We start from the raw sequence: 26275 nt of genomic DNA on the forward strand, positions 1-26275 counted from the left end.
GATAATAATGTTGATTTCTAATGAATTTTCATTCGTTGTCAACACTAACGATATCTGACGTTTTTGACGCCCAGTGAGACACAGAACTATTTGCGAAATCACTGTAAGTTCAAGGATGTTATCCCGAGCTGCTGGTGGAGAAAAATTCGGTAGCAGACGTCTCTTTGTGTGCAGTCAACAACTATATGTGCGGAGTTCGATTCCCAGTCAGCACTGAACTCTTCGTCATATTATTTCTAGTTCAAACAAGCTCACATGTGGCTGCTGGTGTAACAAACTCATATTTTACGTTCGTTTTCTCTTGAATATAACAGCGATAGGTGCCAGGTTGGAGTCCTGGGAAGAAGAAAAATATTGTTTCGTCCAACACAAAGCATTACCTCACGGCATTTCAAGTAAGTTACTTGTGAAGCTGCAATATTTAACATCTCTCGTAGTTCATTGACAAGGACAATAGATGCTAGGTAGGAATTCGCGTCCGTTAAAAATACTTACGTTATGTAATTTAAAGTTGATATTTGCTAACTGATACTGTGAAAAATTGAGTTATGTCTCTCTCTGTATGTCTAGTCAGGAATGACTGTTCGTTTCCGTCCGTCACGAAATCTTTGCTTAGTCTGCATGACCTGGGTTTGAATCCATATGCAGAACGAGGCGGTTCGGCATGTCATTTGAAGTTCATACATATTCTCAACTAGCTGTTCGTGAATAACTTAAATTTTTAATGTCATTTTGTCTTAAATAATAAGTAAGGTATGTTACTTTGAAGAGGAAATTATGAATACGGCAAACTTACTACGTGCATTACCTATCTGACGTAATAATGAGAGTGGTAACATTTCAGGTATGTCATTTATTGTACTAAATGTGAACTTACAAGCGTTAAGGACAGTCTTATCTGTGATAAGGTGTTCCCTAATATTTGTAGTACTTTGGTATTACTTTAGATCTTGAGTTATTGCGATACAGAGCAGTGTTTTCTAGTGGTGACTTGTTGGAACCATTTTCAAAAAATGGTTCAAATGGCTCTGAGCACTATGGGACTCAACATCTTAGGTCATAAGTCCCCTAGAACTTAGAACTACTTAAACCTAACTAACCTAAGGACATCACACACACCCATGCCCGAGGCAGGATTCGAACCTGCGACCGTAGCAGTCCCGCGGTTCCGGACTGCAGCGCCAGAACCGCTAGACCACCGCGGCCGGCTGGAACCATTTTCAATAGTCCAACGACTGTACCGAGGAGCGATTAGAGGACCTCCTAGACTGCTACGTTATGTGAGTTGCATGTGAATCAGGTGAAATGCAATTCAGGTCGTTCGGATACTTTTGAGGATAACTGTACTTACATAGTGACGGATACAGAGGCAGTAGCTGCAGATAGACGGCGAATGTTAGTTTATCCTCCTAATCACATGGAAAGACTTAATCAGTGGTCATATAGCCAAAGTCTGTATAATTCTACCTATCACCAGCCTCAACTTCTTTAGGATCGCATCTATAATAAATCACTATTTCCTTTCATTGCGTTTACCTTTCTATGTTATTAAATAAAAACTCACAATAACAGTGAATGTCCGAGACATTTTGATGTGAAAATCTCTCTCTCCCTCTCTATCATCCTCTTGGTTTTATATAAATGTAAGAGAGACGTTTACTTCTAATTATCTTGATTTTATATAAATGTTGGATAAGCACATACTAATGTATCACGCTGCAAATGAATTAGTTATCGTATCACGTGGAAGCAATATGTTTGTTATATTTAATCCATCTCTTTCTGTTTGGAACCGGTTGGCGTATCAAGCTCAAATTTATGTCATACTTCTCTAGTATACTCAGTGGCGTATGTGAGTATCGTTTGCAAAACGTGTCACGAATGCAGTGAGGTCAGCCTTCACGTGGCAGTTTTACTGCATGAACAGCAAAAATATAGTATGCAATAAGTTTTTCTCCTTTCATCATTTTGTGGAGTTCGTCAGGAAGGAAAAGTTCCGTTAAGTCTGATATTATGTGTTACGTTTGTTTCAGTCTTTAGTGTTTTCATTCTAAAGTACTTGATGACTTAAGTACGGGTATTCGCTCGTCGGAGGCTACGCTGTCGTTTCACCCCCACGTCTTCGATAGGTACATGGTTCTTACCCCCACAGCGGCAGGCAGTAAGATAACTGTTTACGAAGTTTGATTGAAATCAACTACGTGGTTTACGAGGTGATGTGGAATACACATACACGCATAGGTACGTCTGTTTTTAAAATACGTATGGATTAATTGAATATGCACTTATGTCAAACAAAGCGATAATTTTCTATAGCAGAACTTCTTCACAATGTAACATTCAAAATGCAGGTGGAAATCGCTTAGTATGTAGGTGGTGCGTAACCGGTAGCAAGAGATAATGCTCGCGACATTGCCAGCGACACATCACTTGTGTGGGCTGCTTAACGAGCTGGTCGTCGACAGAGCGGCTAATTGTGTGAGGACAAGTGTATTCAGCGGCGTAAGAGCTCACTTACAAACGACACTCACTGCTGTAAAAGATGTATCAGCAACATGAAACAAAGCATTGATCAATGAGGACTATGGTGTCAGGCCAACGGCACATAGCCTGGTTTGACCACCATTGTTGACAACGAGAAGAATCAACATATTAACAGCTCGAATACCAAGACCTCTGCTATTTCAGTGCTACAGAGAAGAAAAGCGCAGAAAATGCGGAACATCTGTATTGGTATTGAGCATAAGAACCGGACTGATACAAAGACGATAAAGCTTCTTCGATCATATGTAAGCAGAAACAACAATTTCAAATCGCATTTAGTAGACACCTGCCATTTAAAACACAGATTAATTGTGTGACAAAAACATAGTTTATTCCATGAAAGCGGTCTCTTACGTGTTAGAAATTCTTACAAAAAATTATTATTTTTTACGCTATGTACATCGAAAAAGTGTCTCTCAAGACAACATAGTGATGTACTTCAACTATTATAACAGTATTTATAAGATTTAAAATCTTGAACATGGCTGGAGGTAGTACCCGATATTTTCGTGTAGGAAAAGGTAAAAATCAACCAAATCAGTCGGGTAGTATATGATGTAGTGAAAACCCCTTGACCAAGGTTTCAATGTCATTAAAACCGTCTTCTTCAGAAGCAGCACTGATTACCACCTAAAGTGGTTAACAATATATATATATATATATATATATATATATATATATATATATACAGGATGAGTCACCTAACGCTACCGCTGGATATAATTCGTAAACCACATCAAATACTGACGAATCGATTCCACAGACCGAACGTGAGGAGAGGGGCTAGTGTAACTGGTTAATATAAACCATAAAAAAATGCACGGAACTATGTTTTTTAACACAAACCTACGTTTTTTTAAATGGAACCCCGTTAGTTTTGTTAGCACATTTGAACATATAAACAAATACATAATCAGTGCCGTTTGTTGCATTGTAAAATGTTAATTACATCCGGAGATATTGTAACCTAATGTTGACGCTTGAGTACCACTCCTCCGCTGTTCGATCGTGTGTATCGGAGAGTACCGAATTACGTAGGGATCCAAAGGGAACGGTGATGGACCTTAGGTACAGAACAGACTGGAACAGCACATTACGTCCACATGCTAACACCTTTTTATTGGTCTTTTTCACTGACGCACATGTACATTACCATGAGGGGTGAGGTACACGTACACACGTGGTTTCCGTTTTCAATTACGGAGTGGAACAGAGTGTGTCCCGACATGTCAGGCCAAGAGATGTTCAATGTGGTGGCCATCATTTGCCGCACACAATTGCAATCTCTGCCGTAATGAGTGTCGTACACGCCGCAGTACATCTGGTGTAATGTCGCCGCAGGCTGCCACAATACGTTGTTTCATATCCTCTGGGGTTGTAGGCACATCGCGGTACACATTCTCCTTTGACGCATCCCAGAGAAAGAAGTCCAGAGGTGTAAGATCAGGAGAACGGGCTGGCCAATTTATGTGTCCTCCACGTCCTATGAAACGCCCGTCGAACATCATGTCAAGGGTCAGCCTAGTGTTAATTGCGGAATGTGTAGGTGCACCATCATGCTGATACCACATACGTCGACGCGTTTCCAGTGGGACATTTTCGAGCAACGTTGGCAGATCATTCTGTACAAACGCGATGTATGTTGCAGCTGTTTGGGCCCCTGCAATGAAGTGAGGACCAATGAGGTGGTCGCCAATGATTCCGCATCATACAGTTACAGTCCACGGTTGCTGTCGCTCTACCTGTCTGAGCCAGGGAGGATTGTCTACGGACCAGCAATGCATGTTCCGTAGATTCACTGCCCCGTGGTTTGTGAAACCCGCTTCATCGGTAAACAGGTAGAACTGCAACGCATTCTCTGTTAATGCCCATTGACAGAATTGCACTCGATGATTAAAGTCATCACCATGTAATTGCTGATGTAGCGACACATGAAACGGGTGAAAGCGATGACGATGCAGTATGCGCATGACACTACTTTGACTCAGTCCACCGGCTCTCGCAATGTCCCGTGTACTTATGTGTGGGTTCATGGCAACAGCAGCTAACACACCAGCTGCACCCGCTTCTCCTGTGTCGGGCCTGATACGGACCCGTTTGTGTGCTACGACCATACCTGTTGCATACAGTTGGCGGTAGATGTTTTGCAATGTGCGGCACGTTGGATGCTCTCTGTCCGGGTACCGTTCTGCATACACCTTGCAGGCTTCAGCTGCATTTCGTCGACACTCGCCGTAGATGAGTATCATCTCCGCCTTTTCAGAGTTCGAATACACCATGGTCACAGTTCCTACAACACTACACTATCACAGACGTCTGGTACCACGGTGTACTACAGTTGGTCTGCGTGCGGAGACGACTGCAGAATAACAATAGCAGCAAGCGCTACATGCGGACACTGCGACAGCTAGACCAAACCACAGCAGTGCACTACAGCCACACTCGTAAACACGGTCGTCATCGTAAACATGTCCCTGCAGATGCTGCTCGCCGACCGTGGCCCATGTTTGTTACAACACGCAACTGAACGTCGGAAGTTTCAAGCGTCAACTTTAGGTTACAATATCTCCGGATGTAATTAACATTTTACAGTGCAACATACGGCACTGATTGCATATTTGTTTATATGTTCAGATGTGCTAACAAAACTAACGTGATTCCATTTAAAAAAACGTGCAATTTTGTATGGTTTGTAGTAAACAATTACACTAGCCCCTCTCCTCACGTTCGGTCTGTGGAATCGGTTCGTCAGTATTTGATGTGGTTTACGAAATATATCCAGCGGTAACGTTAGGTCACTCATATATATATATATATATATATATATATATATATATATATATATATATATATATATACAGGGTTTTACAAAAATGGGTACGGCCAAACTTTCAGGAAACATTCCTCACACACAAAGAAAGAAAATATGTTATGTGGGCATGTCTCCGGAAACGCTTCCTTTCCATGTTAGAGCTCATTTTATTTCTTCTCTTCGAATCACATTAATCATGAAATGGAAACACACAGCAACAGAACGTACCAGCGTGACTTCAAACACTTTGTTACATGAAATGTTCAAAATGTCCTCCGTTAGCGAGGATACATGCATCCACCCTCCGTCGCATGGAATCCCTGATGCGCTGATGCAGCCCTGGAGAATGGCGTATTGTATCACAGCCGTCCACAATACGAGCACGAAGAGTCTCTACATTTGGTACCGGGGTTGCGTAGTCAAGAGATTTGAAATGCCCCCATAAATGAAAGTCAAGAGAGTTGAGGTCAGGAGAGCGTGGAGGCCATGGAATTGGCCCTCCTCTACCAATCCATCGGTCACCGAATCTATTTTTGAGCAGCGTACGAACACTTCGACTGAAATGTGCAGGAGCTCCATCGTGCATGAACCACATGTTGTGTCGTACTTGTAAAGGGACATGTTCTAGCAGCACAGGTAGAGTATCCCGTATAAAATCATGGCGGTGAATCGAGGAAGTGCAGAACATACTGACGAAACTAAAATGAGCTCTAACATGCAAATTAAGCGTTTCCGGACAAATGAGGAATATATATATATATATATATATATATATATATATATATATATATATATATATATATGTTAAAATATAGGTAAAATGCAAGAGTAAAACTATTTACCGACTCACAAATAATTTTTACGCTTACCGGTTACATGCTGTTGTCGAGACCCGTTAAATATGTAACCATAAGGCACAAATGAAGACGAAATTCACCTCCATCATAATGAAACTGATGTGTTGGCAAAAGAGCCAACACCGTATAGCTAGAGGAGGCCGAAATGCACGCGTTTAAGCTCACGCAGGCTGGCGTGAGGTATCGCTCTTGACGGTACATGTTTTACAATCTCAATATTAACTGGTAATGGCGTCTTGCTAGGTCGTAGCAAATGCTATGCTAACTATCGTCTCGGCAAATGAGAGCGTATTTGTCAGTGATCCATCTCTGTAAAAGTCTGCTGTACAACTGGGGCGAGTGCTAGGACGTCTCTCTAGACCTGCCGTGTGGTGGCGCTCGGTCTGCAATCACTGACAGTGGCGACACGCGGGTCCGACGTATACTAACGGACCGCGGCCGATTTAAAGGCTACCACCCAGCAAGTGTGGTGTCTGGCGGTGACACCACAGAAACCACAAAATATCGTGCTGACAGTCATTAGAAAGTGCTTCAGAAATGCAGCTAGTGAAGTTACGTCACACCGAAAGCTCTTACATTGAGGAAAATTTAGGACGCGAGAGGGCATTGTTCATGCGTGCTATCAGTGCGCAAAAGTGCGGGAAAGAACAGCACTGAAATAAGCAGAAGACGGATAATTTATTACAATATTGATATAGAAAAGAAGAACTTAGTACTCATTAGGTTGTATAAAAGGCAAACATACAGCGTTTTATTTGGTTATCGCCCAAAATTTTTAATAGAAACCAGTCAATTAAATCAAATATGAAGTACATCGTTTGCAAGTGAAAAAAGAAGGGGACGGGGGAGGATATTGGGACGAGTAAGTGGAAGAATGGAAAACGCAGTGGAAGGATGGAAAGCGCGGTGGACGGATGGAAAACGACGCAAGATAAGGGAGGAATAGTTGAGGGTGAATTTAATTAGTTACAGTGTAACCAGCTTCGTATCACTAAGAGAGAGTACAGAAAGCATTGCGCAATGCAACTTCGCAGAAGCGTGTGTAGTTTGTAATGTCCTCGTGATGGCTTACTTTCTGACTGCTGTTGTTATTCGGTGCTGTTGCTGCATTTCACCATTTGGATTAAGATTCTGCTGAATGGAAACAGAAACATTCGTGTCGCTCGCCTTTCGACTCGCCTCAAACTGATACTAAGCAACGGCGTGGGCCGTTGGAGAAACGCGTCAATGGCTCTGAGCACTATGGGACTCAACTGCTGTGGTCATAAGTCCCCTAGAACTTAGAACTACTTAAACCTAACTAACCTAAGGACATCACACACATCCATGCCCGAGGCAGGATTCGAACCTGCGACCGTAGCGGTCGTGCGGTTCCAGACTGTAGCGCCTTTAACCGCTCGGCCACTCCGGCCGGCAAACGCGTCAAGTAGCCCTCTTCCCTAAGCCCCCCCCCCACCCCCTGCCCCCCTTCCAATCAACGAGATGTTAATTTTCAGTTTGGTTTGGAGAGTGAGATGACCAGGTGGGCCTGTGTCGTGAGACAGGAGGAAGCGGTCGTATTAAATGGATCCGCTTCAGTTTCATGAGTTCGCGGCTGAAAGATACTTCGCTGTTCGTCGAACTGGCAAATTCTGCTCAAGTATCTGATTAGAAGTGACCGTGGATCAGGTCCTGATGAGGGCTGACTCAGGGGATACCATAACAAATAGTGTGCCGTTTGGAAGAACTTTGGGTACGCTATGCCTCCTGTGAACAGTTATAGATGTTCTATGTAGTACGTTCAGGAACATGTGAACAACATTTAGTTATGACGTCTTCCAGCAAAGTGTGGGGTAATCTTGATATTGAGAAGCTGTGTGCATATTTGAACACCCATCATCCTTTTAGACTAAGAAGATAGTGCCCCTTAGCTCAGGAGAAACTGATCACCAAGAGGTGACCTGATAATTAGCTCTAGGAACTGGCATCAAGTATATGAAGAATATGACGGAAGATTTGAAGTTGAAAGGGAAGAATAAGATGGTTACTCTAGCCTCAGTTACATGTACACTGCAAAATGATGACAAAAAAGCTTCTGTCGATCCTCTTAGTCTCAACCAAAGAATTAGCACTGTCAAGCAGTCTAATGACTGCTTGAGAGAACTGTTTAGATTTGAGACTGCAGCCCTTCTAGAGTCTCTCTGCACTAAAGGCGGGATGTCCAAGGGCAGTGAGTCACCGTTTGTATGGAGGGATCACTTCGACAAAGGAAAACCTTCGTATGCGTTAATGTGTAGGTCTATGTGGAATACTGTAAAAACACATTGAATGTAACGCTATGACAGTTCTTGTCTGGAATACCAGTGACATTCGTTACCAACGCACAAAAGCAGCAGAACGATCTTACCGGGTATTGCTACATTCGTTCACAAAATCCGTCCCCTCCACGGAACAGTCGTAACAGTGTCGAAGACAATGGTATATCCATCGACACCGGGAGAAGTGAGCCTACACAATTTAGAAGATAAACCCTTCCGTGCTTAAGACAGCTGATGTTTTCAAACAGCCGGACGCAACAGCACGCCTAATGCCTCAGGCAAGGAAATGGATTCTTGTGACACTAGAAGGTGTAGACATGAAAGGACATACACTGGACGATCGTCGCTAACAGTAGTTACCACAAACCGGGCAAAATCGAAATTATAACTTAAGAGACGGCCGCCTACCCGAGGGGCAACCAAAGGCCATCTTTTCGAAGGCTGCCTTTATTCATTATTTCAGATGCGATGCTCAGTATTCAAGGAAGTGACAGAAATGATCATTCGAAGCAGAAAAGTCAAGTAAACATGGCCTCTTAAATGCATACCTTATGAGCTATGAGCAATTCTTGATCTTTCGTACTGTGAAACAAATCTCTTCTACTACAGGTTCTTTGCTTTCGATATTTTGGGAAATAGTAGTAAGGACCAAAAGGAGGAAAAAAGTCTACAAAACATATGCTCTAAAATGCAGAGCTTGAAAGTTATGAGCACTTGTTCATTAGTAGAGTTGTGTGTCAAAGCAGCGAAGATCAAGAAGTGCTCATAGCTCTTAATACATGCATTTTAGAGCGAATGTGTAATGAAGATATTTTCTTGCTTTGGTCCATACGACTACTTCCCAAAATATGGAAAGCAAAGAGCTTGAAATAGAAGAGATTTGTTTCATAGTATCGAAGATCAAGGACTGTTCATAGCTATTAAGGTATGCGTTTTAGAGCCCATGTTTTTTGACTTTTTTGTTTAGAATGATCATTTCTGTCACATCTTGGATATTGACCTTCGCTTCTGATATACCCGGTATAAGTACTGTAAAAACATTTCTAGTTTTACATCTTTCCTTCTTGTCTTTGGCTTATTTTAAATACGATTTTCGTGTGAGACAGAGCACTTGCGCGTAATATTCTCATTAGATACGCTATTCTACAGAGAGATTAATTAGGCTCTGCTGGGAATTATTATCTCTGCAAGGCCCTTACGTTCGTCTGTCATGCGAAATTAAGAAAGAAAGGTTCACTTGCCTGAATAAAAAACTAAATTAGACATCCTGTAACATGTAAAGCTCTCATTCACCCCTATTAAAAATAAAAATGTAAGTTTATTTAACTACATATCTGTTGTTGATCTTGTGACCTAATTAAGGTGAAAAAGTCAATGTTAAAATGTATATGAATTATCATTTCCGGTTTCCAGAGATCAGCGGCATAACTTCCCGACCGCAGACGAGGACACTAACAGTTGTTCGAATACATAAACCTTTGATTGGACCTTTAGATCAACAGGCGACTTGGGAGATGACACTGGGTAACGAAAAGATTGCAAAAGTTGGTGGCTGAACACCAACAAGAGCATGACAGTAACAAAAAAATCTGATTTACTGAAAATCATTTACGAAGAGGTGTCGCATACGAGCCAGCAACTGCAAAAATGCAGAAGTTTGTGGCTCTGTCATTTGGAAACATTGTTGTGTCATACATGTATAAGAACCAAGAGGGAACAAAAACAGTGGAACACCAGGAACGAAGTGCACAGTTTGAAAAGGGTTTCCTTTGCCCCTGCAGTTCCATCCATACATCGAAAAATCAATGAACGAAATAAAGAAAGGTTCAAGAGTGGGATTAAAATACGAGGGGGAAGAACATCAGTGTTAAGATTCGCTGACGACACTGATATCCCCAGAGAAAGTGAAGAAGGACCTGTTGAAAGGAATTAACAGTTAATGAGTACAGGATATGGACGGACAGTAAATCGAAGAAAGAGGAACGTAATGAGAAGTAGCAGAAATGAGAACAGCAAGAAACAATAACTGGAGATCACGAAGTAGATGAAGTTAAGGAATTCTGCTACCTATGCAGAAAATAACGATGGCGGATGGAACAAGGAGAGCATAAAAAGCAGACTCCCAATGACAAAAGAGGCATTTCTGGCTAAGGGAAGTCTACTAATATCAAACACAGGTCTTTATTTGAGGAAACAGTTTCTGAAAATGTATGTTCCGAGCACAGTATTGTATGGTAGTGAGACATGGACTGTGGGAAAACCGCATCAGAAAAGCATCGAGGCATTTGAGATGTGGTACTACAGACGAATGATGAAAATTAGGTGGACTGATAAGGTAGAGTATGACGAGGTTCTCCGCAGAATAGGAGTGCAAAGGAACATGAGGAAAACAATGACAAGAAAATGGGGCAAAATGATAGGACATCCGTTAAGACATGAAGGAATAACTTCCATGGTACTGGATGTAGCTGTAGAGGGTGAAAACTGTAGAGGAAGACCGAGACTGGGATACATCCAGCAAATATACATCCAGCAAATAATTGAGTACGTAGGTTGCAAGTGCTACTATGAGATGGAAAGGTTGGCACTGGAATATGCTGAAGGGCTTTCGACGACGGGGAAATCCCTACCGATGTAATGGGGAAGAAGTTGATGCCGAATCTGGCTTGAAGACTGTCCATAGGACCCATGACGTTAACTTTCTTAGGTGATTTTTTAGTCTTTTACACGTTTTCTCACTCGCGGTAATTTATATTTTATGAATATACAGGTTGCTGATACGAAATTACATTCTGTTATATACAACGCAAGCTTTTATAGTATACAAACTGCACAGATCAAAAATTGTGTTTTTCTACGCAACTGTATACCAACACTGAACGAACATCCACCGAAAAACGAGGTGTCTCTGTTCTTGTTGTTATACGTTGACAATTAGAAGCCCCTGTCATAAAAAACATTTTCACACTGCCTTTGCCCGATTGAGCACCACATTACGGGTGTGGATTATTGAGAATCGTTCACCATTAGAGATGCTTATCGTTAATTTTTTACATATGTAATACAATTGAAGTTTTAATACAAACACCAGCACTTGTTTTATATTTTGCAATTTTATAATTGTAACGTTCCTTTGACGCTATGTCTCTTGGTATGTACGTTGTGTATTTTATGTTGTAGGTTGCGAGAGAAAAAAGTTACAGGAAAAATTTGAAAAGAGTAAAAAATCCCCAGTTTTTCGGCTCCACCATGTTACCAAATGATTCTCGGCATCGAAAATTTGGATTCTGCACTACAGACCATCTGCTGAAACATACCAAAATTTCAAAAAGGTAGGAAATTTTGTAGGATCTAGTGACTTTCTCGACTGCTTTACAAGGGTTTGACGTCCTGACAGACCCTGGTGTACACATCTTTATAAATATTTTACAAATTTGGAGCAAAGTGTGAACTAATTACACTATCAGTTTTACAGATTTCGTATAAAACATTATTATATACCGCATAGTTTAGAGGAAATTGCAAAAACTAGTGGCTGTGGTTAGAACTGCATTGAAAAGAGAGGGAAGTACCCATTCATAATCCTCGCTGGTCATGATAGATATGCACACACTTCAGTTAATGTAACCTTTTATTAGTATTTCCGTAGTAGTAAAACGGGCCCAAGACTACATATGTCTATTGTATTTGAAACATTAAACAGTTGTTGGATTAACTTTCTTTGTCCTTTGTCACATATTTATTGTAGTTGGTCTTTTTTCAATACGTTCGTCCATCTATCCCTTCAAGGAGTGACGACATGCAGTTTACATGTATGAATAGAAAAACACCTGTAAAACAGACGACGTTCAAGCAACGATGTGCTCATGGTCTTAATTTGTAGGAAACATTTTGGTCGTAAAAAGAAGAAAGCAGCTATGGATACGTTGAGAAGAATGCAATACGATTGAGTTCTGGTATGTTTTATCTTTCGTTTCTTACACGGGATGACTGGGCTCATTTTGGGTTCTTTTGAACCAAATCGTAACATGCTGCAAGTGGGACAAAAAGAAATATTTGGGAGATTTGCTGTTGCGTCGAGCGATTGATAACCAAGGAAAATCTCTCGAACATCTTGGTTATAACCGACGGACTGGAGTTGATTACATGTTGTTTCTGGACATTGTGTAAACATATCGGTGTTCTTTGTGTGTGTTTTTATGTGTATTGCTAATTATGGGTAGTAGAATGAAGTCGATAACTCACTGCACGTCTGTCACTTCTCTTCAGAGATGCCAGGGGATATAGTAGTGACGCAAATGTCCTATATTTACGTTTTCTTTGCGTGAGCCTTAATAAACCGAGTTTTTTCTATGCTAAAGCGTGTCATGTTAAAGGCAGGCTATGTCTGAGGTAGCAAGAATTCATCGACACCGAGACAGGCTGCCCTTAAGTCGGTGGCCGAAAAAATTAGTTTGGCAAAAGAGATTAGCTGTTAACATTCTCTGAACACTAACTGCTAATGAAACCACACACTGCCCAATGGAGACACAATATTCACAGGCAACTACTCTTACATCACACGTTTTTCGACGTTGGTTTCCTGCACATTAGCCAGTTGAAGTTTCCTCGTACTCATTGTGTATTTGGCGAAAGAAATTTATCTTCGGCAGGAAAGGAGTGGAAACATTTTGAAAAGCAGTTCACTGGCTGATTATATCTGGAACTCATTCCATAACAAATGGAACTTTCATCTCAAAGGGTACATTATTGAATTACTGTTAGTGGCGCATGTCAACTTGACAATGATTGATTGAAACGCCGTGGTCTAATTGTTAAAAAAAGAGGCTTTGCACAAAATATACACAAAATTTATACGAAGATAAAGTGCTCTTAGCTTCCTATATAGAATAATCATGTAGCAGTGACACCGAATTTCTAGCGAACGTGATAGAAAATAACTTTTTAAAATTCTCTCCTTTGATTTCATCACATTCTTTCTCTTCTTATAAACATTTTAAACGCGGTCTTCCTGTATTTTCTGTGGTTGAGTCTTTGCTTGACTATTATCTGTGTTTTAACAAAGGCCCGGTTTTTCGCACGTAGTTGTTGTCTGTGTAAGACAATAACGGCATGCTGTATTCCATTATGGCTCTGTTGTTCAAAAGAAGGTTTCACGTTATTTTGTTTAATGTATAAACTATAATTATTTCCACTGGTCAGCTACCGTTTTGTATATTTCTTTTCGATTTCTGTTGACTGATACGTTATTTAGTAACTGTGTGGGCAAAGTAGCAGACCATTATATTAGTAATAAGGTAATGAAATCGTATGTAGGAGGAGAGAAACTGAAAATCTCCATTAAAAGAACTTGCTATATGTTTATTTTCGTTGCATCTCTAAATCTTTTGATATGGATGCCAATAGGATTTCTTTAGGTATCGAGACTTAGCTCAAGTGCTCTGAGTCTATTGACTGCCATTTTGACAGCAACTTTTGAATCCAAATGGTGAGGGCTCAACTGCTGACAACTTCTACAGTTTATGCAGATCCTCAACAAAACTTTCTGCTCCGAAGTTCTTCTTTCTTTTTATTTTTTTAGGTAGGAATAAAAACTTTCTGCTCCGAAGTCTTTTTTTTTTTTTTTTTTTTTTTTTTTAAGGTAGGAATAGTTTTCAAGTGCATAATGGTTCTGTTTCTGTGTTAAACTGTAGGTCTACAGTTCTTAGCTCAGATGGAGACATATGAGTAGTACTTCATCAGGACATGTCCACTCTAGCGTTCAACGTCTAGTTTAATAACAACTTTTCTTTGGTGATAAGAGAAAAAAGGAAACAAATTAAACAGAAAATTATGTTTCACAAAAGTGTTTATTTTTGTGCACAGTTAATTACAAAAATGATACCTGAATCTGCGATGGCGTGTGTTGGATGAAGATGATGGGGTCAGCTTCAGGCGTCAGTGGCTGAATTTCCCATAAGATCCGTAACCTCCGTAGCCCCCACCGATGCCTCCGCCATAGCCTGTACTGAAGGCCCCACTGTAGCTGCCATAGCTTCCAGCAAGCCCACCATCGAGGCCACCTGCGACGCCACCGCCAATGGATCCAGCGCTGACCACAACAGGGACTGGCTGGCTCACGACCACCGGCTGAGGAACGGGCACAGGGACTGGCCTAGGCACGCCTACGGGAACGGGGACCGGCCTCTCCACAGGGACGGGATAAGGCTGCGAAACGGGCACCGGGACTGGTCTCTCTACAGGAATGGTGACAGGTACCTGCACCGGGACTGCGACGGTTTTCTCCACAGGCACAGGGTACGGCACGGGAACCTGTCTGGGGATTGTTACTGTGGATACCTGAGGACCGACGGACTCACCAACGAGGCCGCCTCCAAATCCACCACTGTAGCTGCTGCCGTAACCTACTCCAATGTCGCCTCCGTAGCCACCTCCACTGCCGTAGCTGCCCCCATAACCCCCACTGTAGCTACCGAGGGATGCATCCAGCCCTCGCTTCTCTTTCTTCTCTTCGGCCAAGGCCACTCCAAGGACAAGCACGCACACCTACAAAAACAGTAAATGCTCATTTGGTACTCCACTGTGCCATAACATACTTCGTAAAACAGAAAAAAAGTAAGGCTGTCCTAAGCTTGTCAGCCTAATTTCTTAATGTGGGCCTGAAGACAAAAAAAAAAAAAAAAAAAAAAAACTGGATAATACTATAGAAGCAAAAACCAAATAAAAAGGAAAAGTTCCATTACACTTGAGGCAAATGCCAGCATGATTCCTTTGAAAGAGCACGGTCGACTTCCCTCTCCATCTCTCCGTAATCCTATGGGGCTGATGATCTCGATGTTTTGACCCTGCCCTCAAATCAACTAGCCAACAAACCATTGTTGTTGTTGTTGTGGTCTTCAGTCCCGAGACTGGTTTGATGCAGCTCTCCATGCTACTCTATCCTGTGCAAGCTTCTTCATCTCCCAGTACCTGCTGCAACCTACATCCTTCTGAATCTGCTTAGTGTATTGATCTCTTGGTCTCCCTCTACGATTTTTACCCTCCACGCTGCCCTCCAATGCTAAATTTGTGATCCATTGATGCCTCAAAACACGTCCTACCAACCGATCCCTTCTTCTAGTCAAGTTGTGCCACAAACTTCTCTTCTCCCCAATCCTATTCAATACCTCCTCATTAGTTACGTGATCTACCCACCTTATCTTCAGCATTCTTCTGTAGCACCACATTTCGAAAGCTTCTATTCTCCTCTTGTCCAAACTAGTTATCGTCCATGTTTCACTTCCATACATGGCTACACTCCATACAAAAACTTTCAGAAACGACTTCCTGACACTTAAATCTATACTCGATGTTAACAAATTTCTCTTCTTCAGAAACGATTTCCTTGCCATTGCCAGTCTACATTTTATATCCTCTCTACTTCGACCATCATCAGTTATTTTACTCCCTAAATAGCAAAACTCCTTTACTACTTTAAGCGTCTCATTTCCTAATCTAATCCCCTCAGCATCACCCGATTTAATTTGACTACATTCCATTATCCTCGTTTTGCTTTTGTTGATGTTCATCTTATATCTTCCTTTCAAGACACTGTCCATTCCGTTCAACTGTCTCTGACAGAATTAGAATGTCATCGGCGAACCTCAAAGTTTTTACTTCTTCTCCATGAATTTTAATACCTACTCCGAATTTTTCTTTTGTTTCCTTTACTGCTTGCTCAATATACAGATTGAATAACGTCGGGGAGAGGCTACAACCCTGTCTCACTCCTTTCCCAACCACTGCTTCCCTTTCATATCCCTCGACTCTTATAACTGCCATCTGGTTTCTGTACAAACCATAACTTTTTGTTAATTTTGAGCAATAATTTGAAGTTCTCTGTAGATGTAACGATGATGTAATTACACGGATTTCTAAACATTTTGTGTAAACTCATATGACGGCGGGAAGTCACGAAGTGAATTGTGATACTAAGTCACTCTAGATATTAAAGTGAACTGATTTTTGGAACATAGATATAAGAACTAAGTAAAAGGTGGAGCTTCGTACTATTAACCTTCCAAAAACTGGAAAAACGTTGAATATGTACCTATACTTATTTTGTAACAATGTGAGAAGAATTATTTACCAGGATCCTCATTGCCACTGCTGTTGATGGAGTTTGTGGAGCAAGCAATGACTGATACCACTGTGGCATCCTGCCGTTCCTTAAATACCTTAGACTCGTTCCCCCACCTGAGGTGGCTGAGACAATTAGAAGGATCCCAGGCATTTACTGGAGCACGCTCACTCACAAATGGGTGGCTTCAGTTATTTTAATTACATGGAGAGAACAGAGGGAATGGTGACGGGCGTAGCAGCGACAGCAGGACGTTTCCCCTTCTTGAAATTCTAGAATTTCTTATGGAGAGGCCACATACACTAACAGCAGACTGAGAAACACGGGAGAAAGTGTAAAATAATGTGTGTTCTTTTACACATATGCATGCAAGAAATACATACGTGCATGGGCCTGGTCACACACACAGGCACACACACACATGTACACATAAGCTGACTCACATACGTTCACATTCTCCCGATGGCTTTGGAAAGTATGCAGCTATGTCGCTCATGATTTAAATAACGAAACGCTTCAACAGTTACTTTTTTTCTGTATAGCTCAACGCGTTTCATAAGATAATACTCATTACCAAGTGCAAATATTTACACTGGTATGCTTTCTGATGCCTGCATCCGTCCTGTTCTGCCTCTCTTGTTCAGCAGTCATCTTTGTATAAAAATGGTTCAAATGGCTGAGCACTATGGGACTTAACAGCTGAGGTCATGAGTCCGCTAGAACCTAGAACTACTTAAACCCAACTAACCTAAGGACATCACACACATCCATGCCCGAGGCAGGATTCGAGTCTCCGACCGTAGCGTTCGCCGGGTTCCGGACTGAGCGCCTAGAACCGCTCGGCCACCACGGCCGGACGTATTTGTATAAATTTACTGCAATTGGAAAATAGGGAAATACAAATATTGTGATTTTTGTATGTGCTGATGTTAGGAAATAGTTAAAGGTATTCTGTCTCCTTCATTAGGCAAAAAGTTGCACACACGCAAATCATCACTCACATCGTTTGTGTATGTGAAGTCAAAATACGGTGCAAAGATATTATGACTGTCTTCTCAGAGAGTTTGGATATGGATATGTTCCATTATTCGTCGATTACACCATCACATGACGTTGTCCGTTTAACATCCGTTCTAACACTACTGACTATTCGAACTACTGATTATGCTTTATACTCTGTTTTATGCTATTCTGTTCTAGGCGTTGCATTATGGAATGTATAGAGGAATGAATATATTAATGTGTCTGTTATAGTTATTATAGTCAGGAGAAACGTTTGAAGAGACTAATGGATTCACATACAGTTTTTCACTCAGAGTTTTTTCTCCTTGGGTTTTGTGGTGTAGAAGAATTCATATCATTTTCTTGAAAGTCTTGGAGCAGTTAAGATCTCCTTGTATGCTTTTGACTAGGTGTCCAGTGTTATTATGCATGTTGCTAATTTTGTGAATTTGTGAATGAGTGTGACATTCCGTGTGTTCCATGTAACTACTGTGACAGTTCCTGCCAGTCTCTCCCATGTTGTAGCTTGAGCAAGTTTTACATGTGACTGTATCTGTTCCTGAATATGACAGTTTGTAGTTTTTTATTGTTGAAGGCGTGATATAATTTCTGTTGTAGTTTGTAGGAAATGTTATGTATATAGGGTGTGCTGCCACACGCTGTACTGTGTTATTAGTTACTTCCGTAGAGCAAGGAATTTTTATTTTGTGCTATTGGTTTCTGTATTTTGTCTGCCACTGTGCTAGCAAAACCTACTTCTCTTACTGATTCGAACAGTTCGTATTGTAGTTTTTACGCGAATAAAACGTTACTTGCAATGAAACGTCTGTCTTTCAAGGCAGCCGAGAAGCTGCAAGTAAAATTTGTGGCTTGTACTGTTTCGAAACTATAAGTAGTCCAAAACTGTATTTTCCAGAAAAAATAACATTTAAAATGCCGTTAATAACGCAAATACTCACCATAGTATTAGCCTTGCTCTTAGGTGACCAATTGGTTTAATTAAAACAGCTTTTTTCTTAAAAGTACAAATAAGTACAGGGCAGTTTATGTAGAAATATTCAGGCAGGACAAATATTTCCAGTTTACTTACAGATACCTTTTTCCAGCGACATTTGATCACATTAAACCTGGGACGCTATTGTTTCTTAAACAGAGAAGTACGAGAAGTGTTTAAATACGCTGTGCTGTATCAAAAGTATTACTTAGGGCCCTTTTATGTTATTCGTTGAAAATGGCACCATGAGCTAACTTTTCCCTTTGTATATAACGCACACAGTAGCTCTTCTAATCTCAGATCTCGTTTGCAGAATTTCAGCCAATTTTTTATCATTTAGCATCACACGTATCAGTACTATTAATCTCTTTCATTAACCTTTAGCTCTTGGGCCCTTCAAATCCAGTTTCATAAACTCCATCTAGTAGCGAAGAAATTATCCTCTTCCGTCCTTCACCCTTTCAACTGTCCTACTGCCATTATTGCTCTGTTCCATCGACTATACGTTCTTATTTTTCTCGTTAGTACCTCACCTGGTTGACCACTCTATATATTCCGAAGGGCAGAAACTTGTCTATGTAATATGGTTGGTTCCTTTGTCTTAACGTTAGAACTCCAGTCTATGTTTCTTTATATCCAGATTAATGGATGTGGACTTTTAAATTTTCTTATTTACTTTTAGTCTGTGAGTTTCTTCTTTAGTATACATTGGCCCTAAAATTTTCCTCATTGCTTTTCGTTCTTTCTTTTAGATTTCTTCACTTTTGATCTCTCTGTTTAAAACAGGTGTTTCTGTTCCATAAAGAAACTCTTACTCGACGATTGCATTGTAGAGTTTCAGATCTGGTATTCTGAGAAGTATCATTTGTTCTAGATATCGTTGGTAACAGATTGTTTACGTATTTTGGAACGAATGTCATAACCATTCTTTTATATGGCAATTTCTTCACTGGTTTACGATAATATACATTCTCTGAGCATCGTATATTACCATATATACCTCTTATTGTATTTCGTGTAGAAGTTTACGTCGTTGTATTTACATTACATATTAGTGTTTACACGATTTAGTGCTACACAGTTACATGAATACAAGAAACTGAGTTCACAGTTTATATTAACGAAAAATCACTCAGCAGATGTGGACGACAGCTACATTCTTAAATACCTTGTTATGACATTCAACCCAAAAACGTATTTCTAATTTTAGCAGTTAACTGTTCCAGCATATAAAATGCTAACATGGTGGTAAACATAGGAGTGAAGTGATTCTAATGCGAACTTCTTTTTTTAGATGTAAACTGGTTCCAATCACTGGTGAAGGTGTAGTATACTATTCAGTTTCATAACTACATTTCGGGAAAAGGAATGTATACCGCTGTGTCAAGAAGTCTAAAATTCCCATTAGCTGTTAGTTTGCGTTTGGATTGGCAGATCTGTATACACTCTTCAAGTGGCAAGTAGTACATGTGACAGGAAACGTCGGTTCTAAGTAAACTTTATTGTTAACTCATGAATTTTATATAGTTCAACATTTTAAATAAGTGTGATGGCATGTTTTTGACGCCGGCCGCGGTGGTCTAGTGGTTCTAGGCGCGCAGTCCTTAACCGCGGGACTGCTACGGTCGCAGGTTCGAATCCTGCCTCGGGCATGGATGTGTGTGATGTCCTTAGGTTGGTCAGGTTTAAGTAGTTCTAAGTTCTAGAGGACTGATGACCACAGAAGTTAAGTCCCATAGTGCTCAGAGCCATTTGAACCATTTTTGTTTTTGACACAGTACTGGATTAACAGGAATGATAACAGCAGAGATAACAAAAAATAAAGATCCAATTAAAAAAAAACCAAGAATTTCGATATCAGCCCTGTGAAGTATTTGGAGTTCCATATTCACGATCCTGGTCCGCGGCGTTACACCAACAAATCGGCTAATTTTAATCACGTTCATTGTCGTCCAATCACACTGTCACGTCTCCACGGTGACCCATCGAACTGCAGCAACTCCACACAGCTAACTGACACTTAAACTCTACTTCACTACCACGACTAATATCTCGTTCAATGACGTTATGCACGCTGCACTATGTTTTAATTGGCGTTTAGTGACTAGCCTGGCAACCAGTTCAGTGAATCAACGCCAAGTATATTCTAAGTGCAAACAAATAAACTATTCAAAGAATTAAAATCACCATGTGCATTTATTTAAATCGGAACTGCAGACATAACATTTTGGCATCCACAACGTGATGTGGGATGCAACGATCTTTTGACGCTAGTTGCAGGATCATTCTCCTTTGTATACAGTGTTCCTCGGAAATATGTGTTGTTTCTTCCGTACATTAACTACTTAGTAATTCACTTGTATAACCAACAAGGTTTTATATTTGCTCCGTACAAACTTACATTTCTTTGTAGTATTCCAAATGTTTTTCTCTTTTCTAGTTTTCAGTTGTTTTCCAGCTGAATTTTCTAGATATATCAGATTCTTTAATCTTCCTGCATCACCATATCACTGTTAACTACAGTATATAACGGATTACCAAGTGACATTTTGTGTGCTGCTGGTTTCTCGTTTTCTACGTATTTTCTGCATTTTTGTGTATTTTATGCTTCAGAGAAGTATGGTTCGAGTTTTTAGCAATTGAGTTTTTGCTGCACTGTGTTAGTCTTAATGTATTTCTTTTTGTATGTCTTAAAAATAATACTTGTAATTTATTATGCTGAGTTGCGATCTTGGAATATGTGTAGAGTGTCCGAGTCTCTGACATTTTATGTATAGGTAGCAAAAATTGCTCTTACCTTGAATCTCTGCGCTACTCGTATAACTACACAAAGTGTCCCAGTTGTACAGCTCATCCTTAAGACGCACGAGGCAGCTGTTAGAGCCTGAAATATCTCAACATTCCCTGCGCCATTTAAACATATCTTGTAACTTGAAACCCGCTTAGCAGAATATTGTGTAGGATAGTTCCTTGTCGGATAGGATTTCACATGACTTCATTCATAATGTCAGTATTTAAAACCCTCACGTGTCGTTTCCAGAACTAGCTGCTATGGTGTTGCAGAGAACGTTAATGACTTAGTTTAGTGAAGAGGAAGTTAATTATGGGTGTTAATGCAACAAAGTTGTGTCTAGAATTGCAGTAAGGCTCAATATTCTGCTGAATGATTCTTTACTTCTGTTTAGTATTTCCTCGATCGATTGTTAGTCACATATTCGCGATTTGGCAGCTACTTTAATTTCAATTTGTTGCTGGATGGCTTTATTGTCAGTTACGTTGTAAAAAAAAGCGCTGTGCGCTACATGTCTGTAAACTGTGTACGATATTTACGTGTGTGCCCATATTTTTAATAATACCAGACCCAGGCTAGTTGGCGTATAAGACCAAGTGACACATGTGTTCGATTCGTACCTAGCTTACATCCCAGTCGATTCGAATGAAATCTCATTATTGAGAGATAGTCCTGTGGTGGTTTTTGGCAGCCATCAATTTAAAATGAGAGCTCCCACCAGAATCATAGACTCAACGTGTCCTGCGCAGAAACGTCTGGAGAAGTGATTTGAAGTGATGCGTTGCTACAGTTAAAACTACAGGTGGGTTCTTACGGAGCATTATTCTGTCGCTGAGAATCAAGCGAGGAGCAACTACACTACACTGCTGCCCATTAGAACTGCAAAACCATAACGGAATCATGCTAAAAACGTGAAATTTACACGGAGCGTACTACGTGCTTGGATATGTAAATTACTAACATTTCACTGCAGTGCCACAAAACAGGTGGAAGAAAAGCCACCTACATTCTTTTTATAAGGAAAAATTATGCGGTGAACGTGTCTGAATGTTGTTTGTTGTGAGAAGATACTGTCATCTCTCATCTAAGAAATTGTCCAGCACGTTCAGAGTTCGACAGCGGCAATATTGTGCAATATCGAGATTCTACATCTACATTTATACTCCACAAGCCACCAAACGGTGTGTGGCGGAGGGCACTTTACGTGCCACTGTCATTACCTCCCTTTCCTGTTCCAGTCGCCTATGGTTCGCGGGAAGAACGACTGTCTGAAAGCCTCCGTGCGCGCTCTAATCTCTCTAATTTTACATTCGTGATCTCCTCGAGAGGTATAAGTAGGGGGAAGCAATATATTCGACACCTCATCCAGAAACGCACCCTCTCGAAACCTAGCGAGCAAGCTACACCGCGATGCAGAGCGCCTCTCTTGCAGAGTCTGCCAATTGAGTTTGTTAAACATCTCCGTAACGCTATCACGGTTACCATATAACCCTGTGACGAAACGTGCCGCTCTTCTTTGGATCGTCGCTATCTCCTCCGTCAACCCGATCTGGTACGGATCCCACACTGATGAGCAATACTCAAGTATAGGTCGAACGAGTGTTTTGTAAGCCTACTCCTTTGTTGATGGACTATATTTTCTAAGGACTCTCCCAATGAATCTCAACCTGGTACCCGCCTTACCAACAATTAATTTTATATGATCATTCCACTTCAAATCGTTCCGCACGCATACTCCCAGATATTTTACCGAAGTAACTGCTACCAGTGTTTGTTCCGCTATCATATAATCATACAATAAAGGATCCTTCTTTCTATGTATTCGCAATACGTTACATTTGTCTATGTTAAGGGTCAGTTGCCACTCCCTGCACCAAGTGCCTATCCGCTGCAGATCTTCCTGCATTTCGCTACAATTTTCTAATGCTGCAACTTCTCTGTATACTACAGCATCATCCGCGAAAACCCGCATGGAACTTCCGACACTATCTACTAGGTCATTTACATATATTGTGAAAAGCAATGGTCCCATAACACTCCCCTGTGGCACGCCAGAGGTTACTTTAACGTCTTTAGACGTCTCTCCATTGATAACAACATGCTGTGTTCTGTTTGCTAAAAACTCTTCAATCCAGCCACACAGCTGGTCTGATATTCCGTAGGCTCTTACTTTGTTTATCAGGCGACAGTGCGGAACTGTATCGAACGCCTTCCGCCTTTTCATTCAGAAAGTCTGAGGATCGCGCTGGTCTGGACATCACGACCGTAATGCAGATATGGAATCGAGGGACTCTGGAGAATTTCAACGGCCCCACGCAACTAACACCTATTGTGTACCTTTAGTTGAGAAAATGTCTTTTTGGAGCAGTGCAAGTACCCATACGGGCAGTGGAGTGACGTCTGAAGCACCATGAGTTACACTACGATAATAAAATCCATGGGACAACGTTATGCACAGATGGCGGTAAAATTACGGCATAAAAGGGCAATGCGTTGCCGGAGCTGTCACTTGTAGATATGTGATTCATGTGTAAAGGTCTACGACGTGATTACAGCCGCACGACAGGTATTGACAGGCTTCGAACGCGGAGTAGTAGTTGGAGCTTAAGATGGGACATTCCATTTCGGAAATCGTTAGAGAATTCAGTATTCCAAGATACAAAGTGTCAAGACGTGCTGAGAATACCAAATTTCAGGCATTACCTCTCACCACAGACAATGTAGTAGCCGAGGCCTTCTCTTAATGACCGAGATCAGCGGCGTTTCCATAGTGTCGTAGTGCTAACAGACAACAACCGCTGCGTGAAACAACTGCAGGAATCAATGTGGGACGTACGACAAACATATTAGTTAGGACAGTGCGGCGATCTTTGGTGTCAATGGGCTATGGCAGCAGACGAACGACACGAGTGAGTTTGCTAACACCACGACATAGCCTGCAGCGCCTCTCCTGGACTTGTGACCACATCGGTTGGATCCTAGACCACTCGAAACCCGTGGTCTGGTGCGCTAAGTTCCGAATTCAGTCGATAAGAGCTGATGGTAGGGTTCGAGTGTGGAACAGACCCCACGAAGCCATGGACCTAGGTTATCAGCAAGGCACTGTGCAAGCTGGTGGTGACTCCATAATGGTGTGGGCTATGTTTACATGTAATGTATTGAGTCCTCTAGTCCAACGGGACCGATCATGGACAGGAAATGATTATTTTCGGCTGCCTGCAGACGATTTGGAGCCATTAATGGGCTTCATGTTTCCAAACAACGACTGAATTTTTATGGATCACCATTCGCCATGCCACCAGGCCACAATTGTTCGCATCTCGTTTGGAGAACGTTATGAACAATTCAAGCGAATTGTCTGTTCGCCCAGATCGCTCGACGTGAAGCCTATCGAACATTTATATGACACAATCGAGGGATCAGTTCGTGCACAAAATGTTGCACTGGAAAAACTTTCACAGTTATGGACGGCTACAGAGGCAGCATTACCCAGTAATTCTGCAGGGGCCTCCAACAACCTGTTACTCCTTGCCACGTTGAGTTGCTGCACTACTGCGGGCAAAAGGATGTCCGACACGATATTAGGAGGCATCCGATGATTTCCATCAGCTCAGTTTACTAGCAAGACGACTGTTCTCGTGGCTTAACTTGACGAAGCAGCGAAGAAATACACTCAGAGAGTGATGCACCGTCAACGGCCGTACCGAAGTGGCTACACTTGTTCCCGTCAAGTCACTGAAGTTAAGCACCTTCGGATACGCGATCTTATGGGCACGCCGCACTCTGCTGACAAGTTTTCCTTGGCCTTTTCGGCAGAGGGGACAGGAGGTGTGGTGATATGAAGTCCCTGATCACCAGTTTTTCCCCAATGCCCTCGAGTAAAACCCAAAACTCTCCGCAGCGTCTCATGTATTGAGGGTATATGACACTGTGGATGGTGATGTAACCGTCAGATGGGGACATTAAATTCGGCGTGCCCCTTGGTGCTGTTCGAGGGGAGTTGGCTATGTTCCGCCACCAGCTTTCACCGTCTTTCTTCTCTCGTTATCATTCAATACAAACATGATACTACACTGCACACACACACGCCGCGCGGGATTAGCCGAGCGGTCTAGGGCGCTGCAGTCATGGACTGTGCGGCTGCTCCCGGCGGAGGTTCGAGTCCTCCCTCGGGCATGAGTGTGTGTGTTTGTCTTTAGGGTAATTTAGGTTAAGCAGTGTGTAAGCATAGAGACTGATGACTCTCGCAGTTACGTCCCATAAGATTTCACACACATTTGAACATTTTTTACACTGCACACACACCCATTACAGTTATCTAAGTTTGACATACAGGCTTTCTCACGCAGCTCTCGTATTTCTTAAAGGAAAGGTGCCGGTGGGCGCGGAGTAGGGGGAGAAAAGTATCCAATTACGCGGCTGAGCCTGCACTTCAGCGTCTCCCAGCAATTCATGCCATTCGATTCTACCGGGCTTTTTAATGGTGTGCCCAGCGACACCAATGGACACAGGAGCGGCACCACGTCGTATTTTCAAACGAGTCCCCGGTTGTATGTACAGCATCGCCATAGGGCATTCTTGTGTGTAGAGGCTTCGAGAAGAACGAACATTACGAGACTGCATTCGAGGTCGTGATATGTACCTGGCTCTTGGTCTGATGGTATCTGTCGATATATTTAGAAATATCGGGAATCTGATACATCAGTATTTAAAAAATGTCGTTGTCGACCCTTGATACATCGACCAAAAGTACGGATGTATCAAAGGACGAACTATAAACAAATCGGCCTATGTAAATATCGGCTGCACATTGTAAATATACTGCCAGTTTTAGAGTTATATATTTAAGTATTGATTTA

General features: G+C 41.5%; 1 protein-coding gene across 1 annotated transcript; it reads right to left on the reverse strand.

The window, feature by feature from the left end:
* Positions 1-14377: 14377 nt before the first annotated feature.
* LOC126455820 (tetra-peptide repeat homeobox protein 1-like) lies at positions 14378-16707 on the reverse strand. The gene is made up of 2 exons (XM_050091580.1): positions 16639-16707; positions 14378-15056 (listed from the first exon to the last, which is right to left on the reverse strand). Exons 1-2 carry the CDS (start codon positions 16705-16707, stop codon positions 14448-14450), a joined length of 678 nt encoding a protein of 225 aa, XP_049947537.1. The 3' UTR covers positions 14378-14447.
* Positions 16708-26275: the final 9568 nt, after the last annotated feature.

Source organism: Schistocerca serialis, chromosome 2 (assembly GCF_023864345.2).
Source record: "Schistocerca serialis cubense isolate TAMUIC-IGC-003099 chromosome 2, iqSchSeri2.2, whole genome shotgun sequence".
Lineage (NCBI taxonomy): Eukaryota > Metazoa > Arthropoda > Insecta > Orthoptera > Acrididae > Schistocerca > Schistocerca serialis.

Coding starts and splice junctions, on each gene's coding strand:
- LOC126455820 (XM_050091580.1), bottom strand. CDS start 16,707: ATGCCACAGTGGTATCAGTCATTGCTTGCTCCACAAACTCCATCAACA. Junction 15,057..16,638: donor CAGTGGCAATGAGGATCCTG/GTAAATAATTCT, acceptor CTGTTTTTGTAG/GTGTGCGTGCTTGTCCTTGG.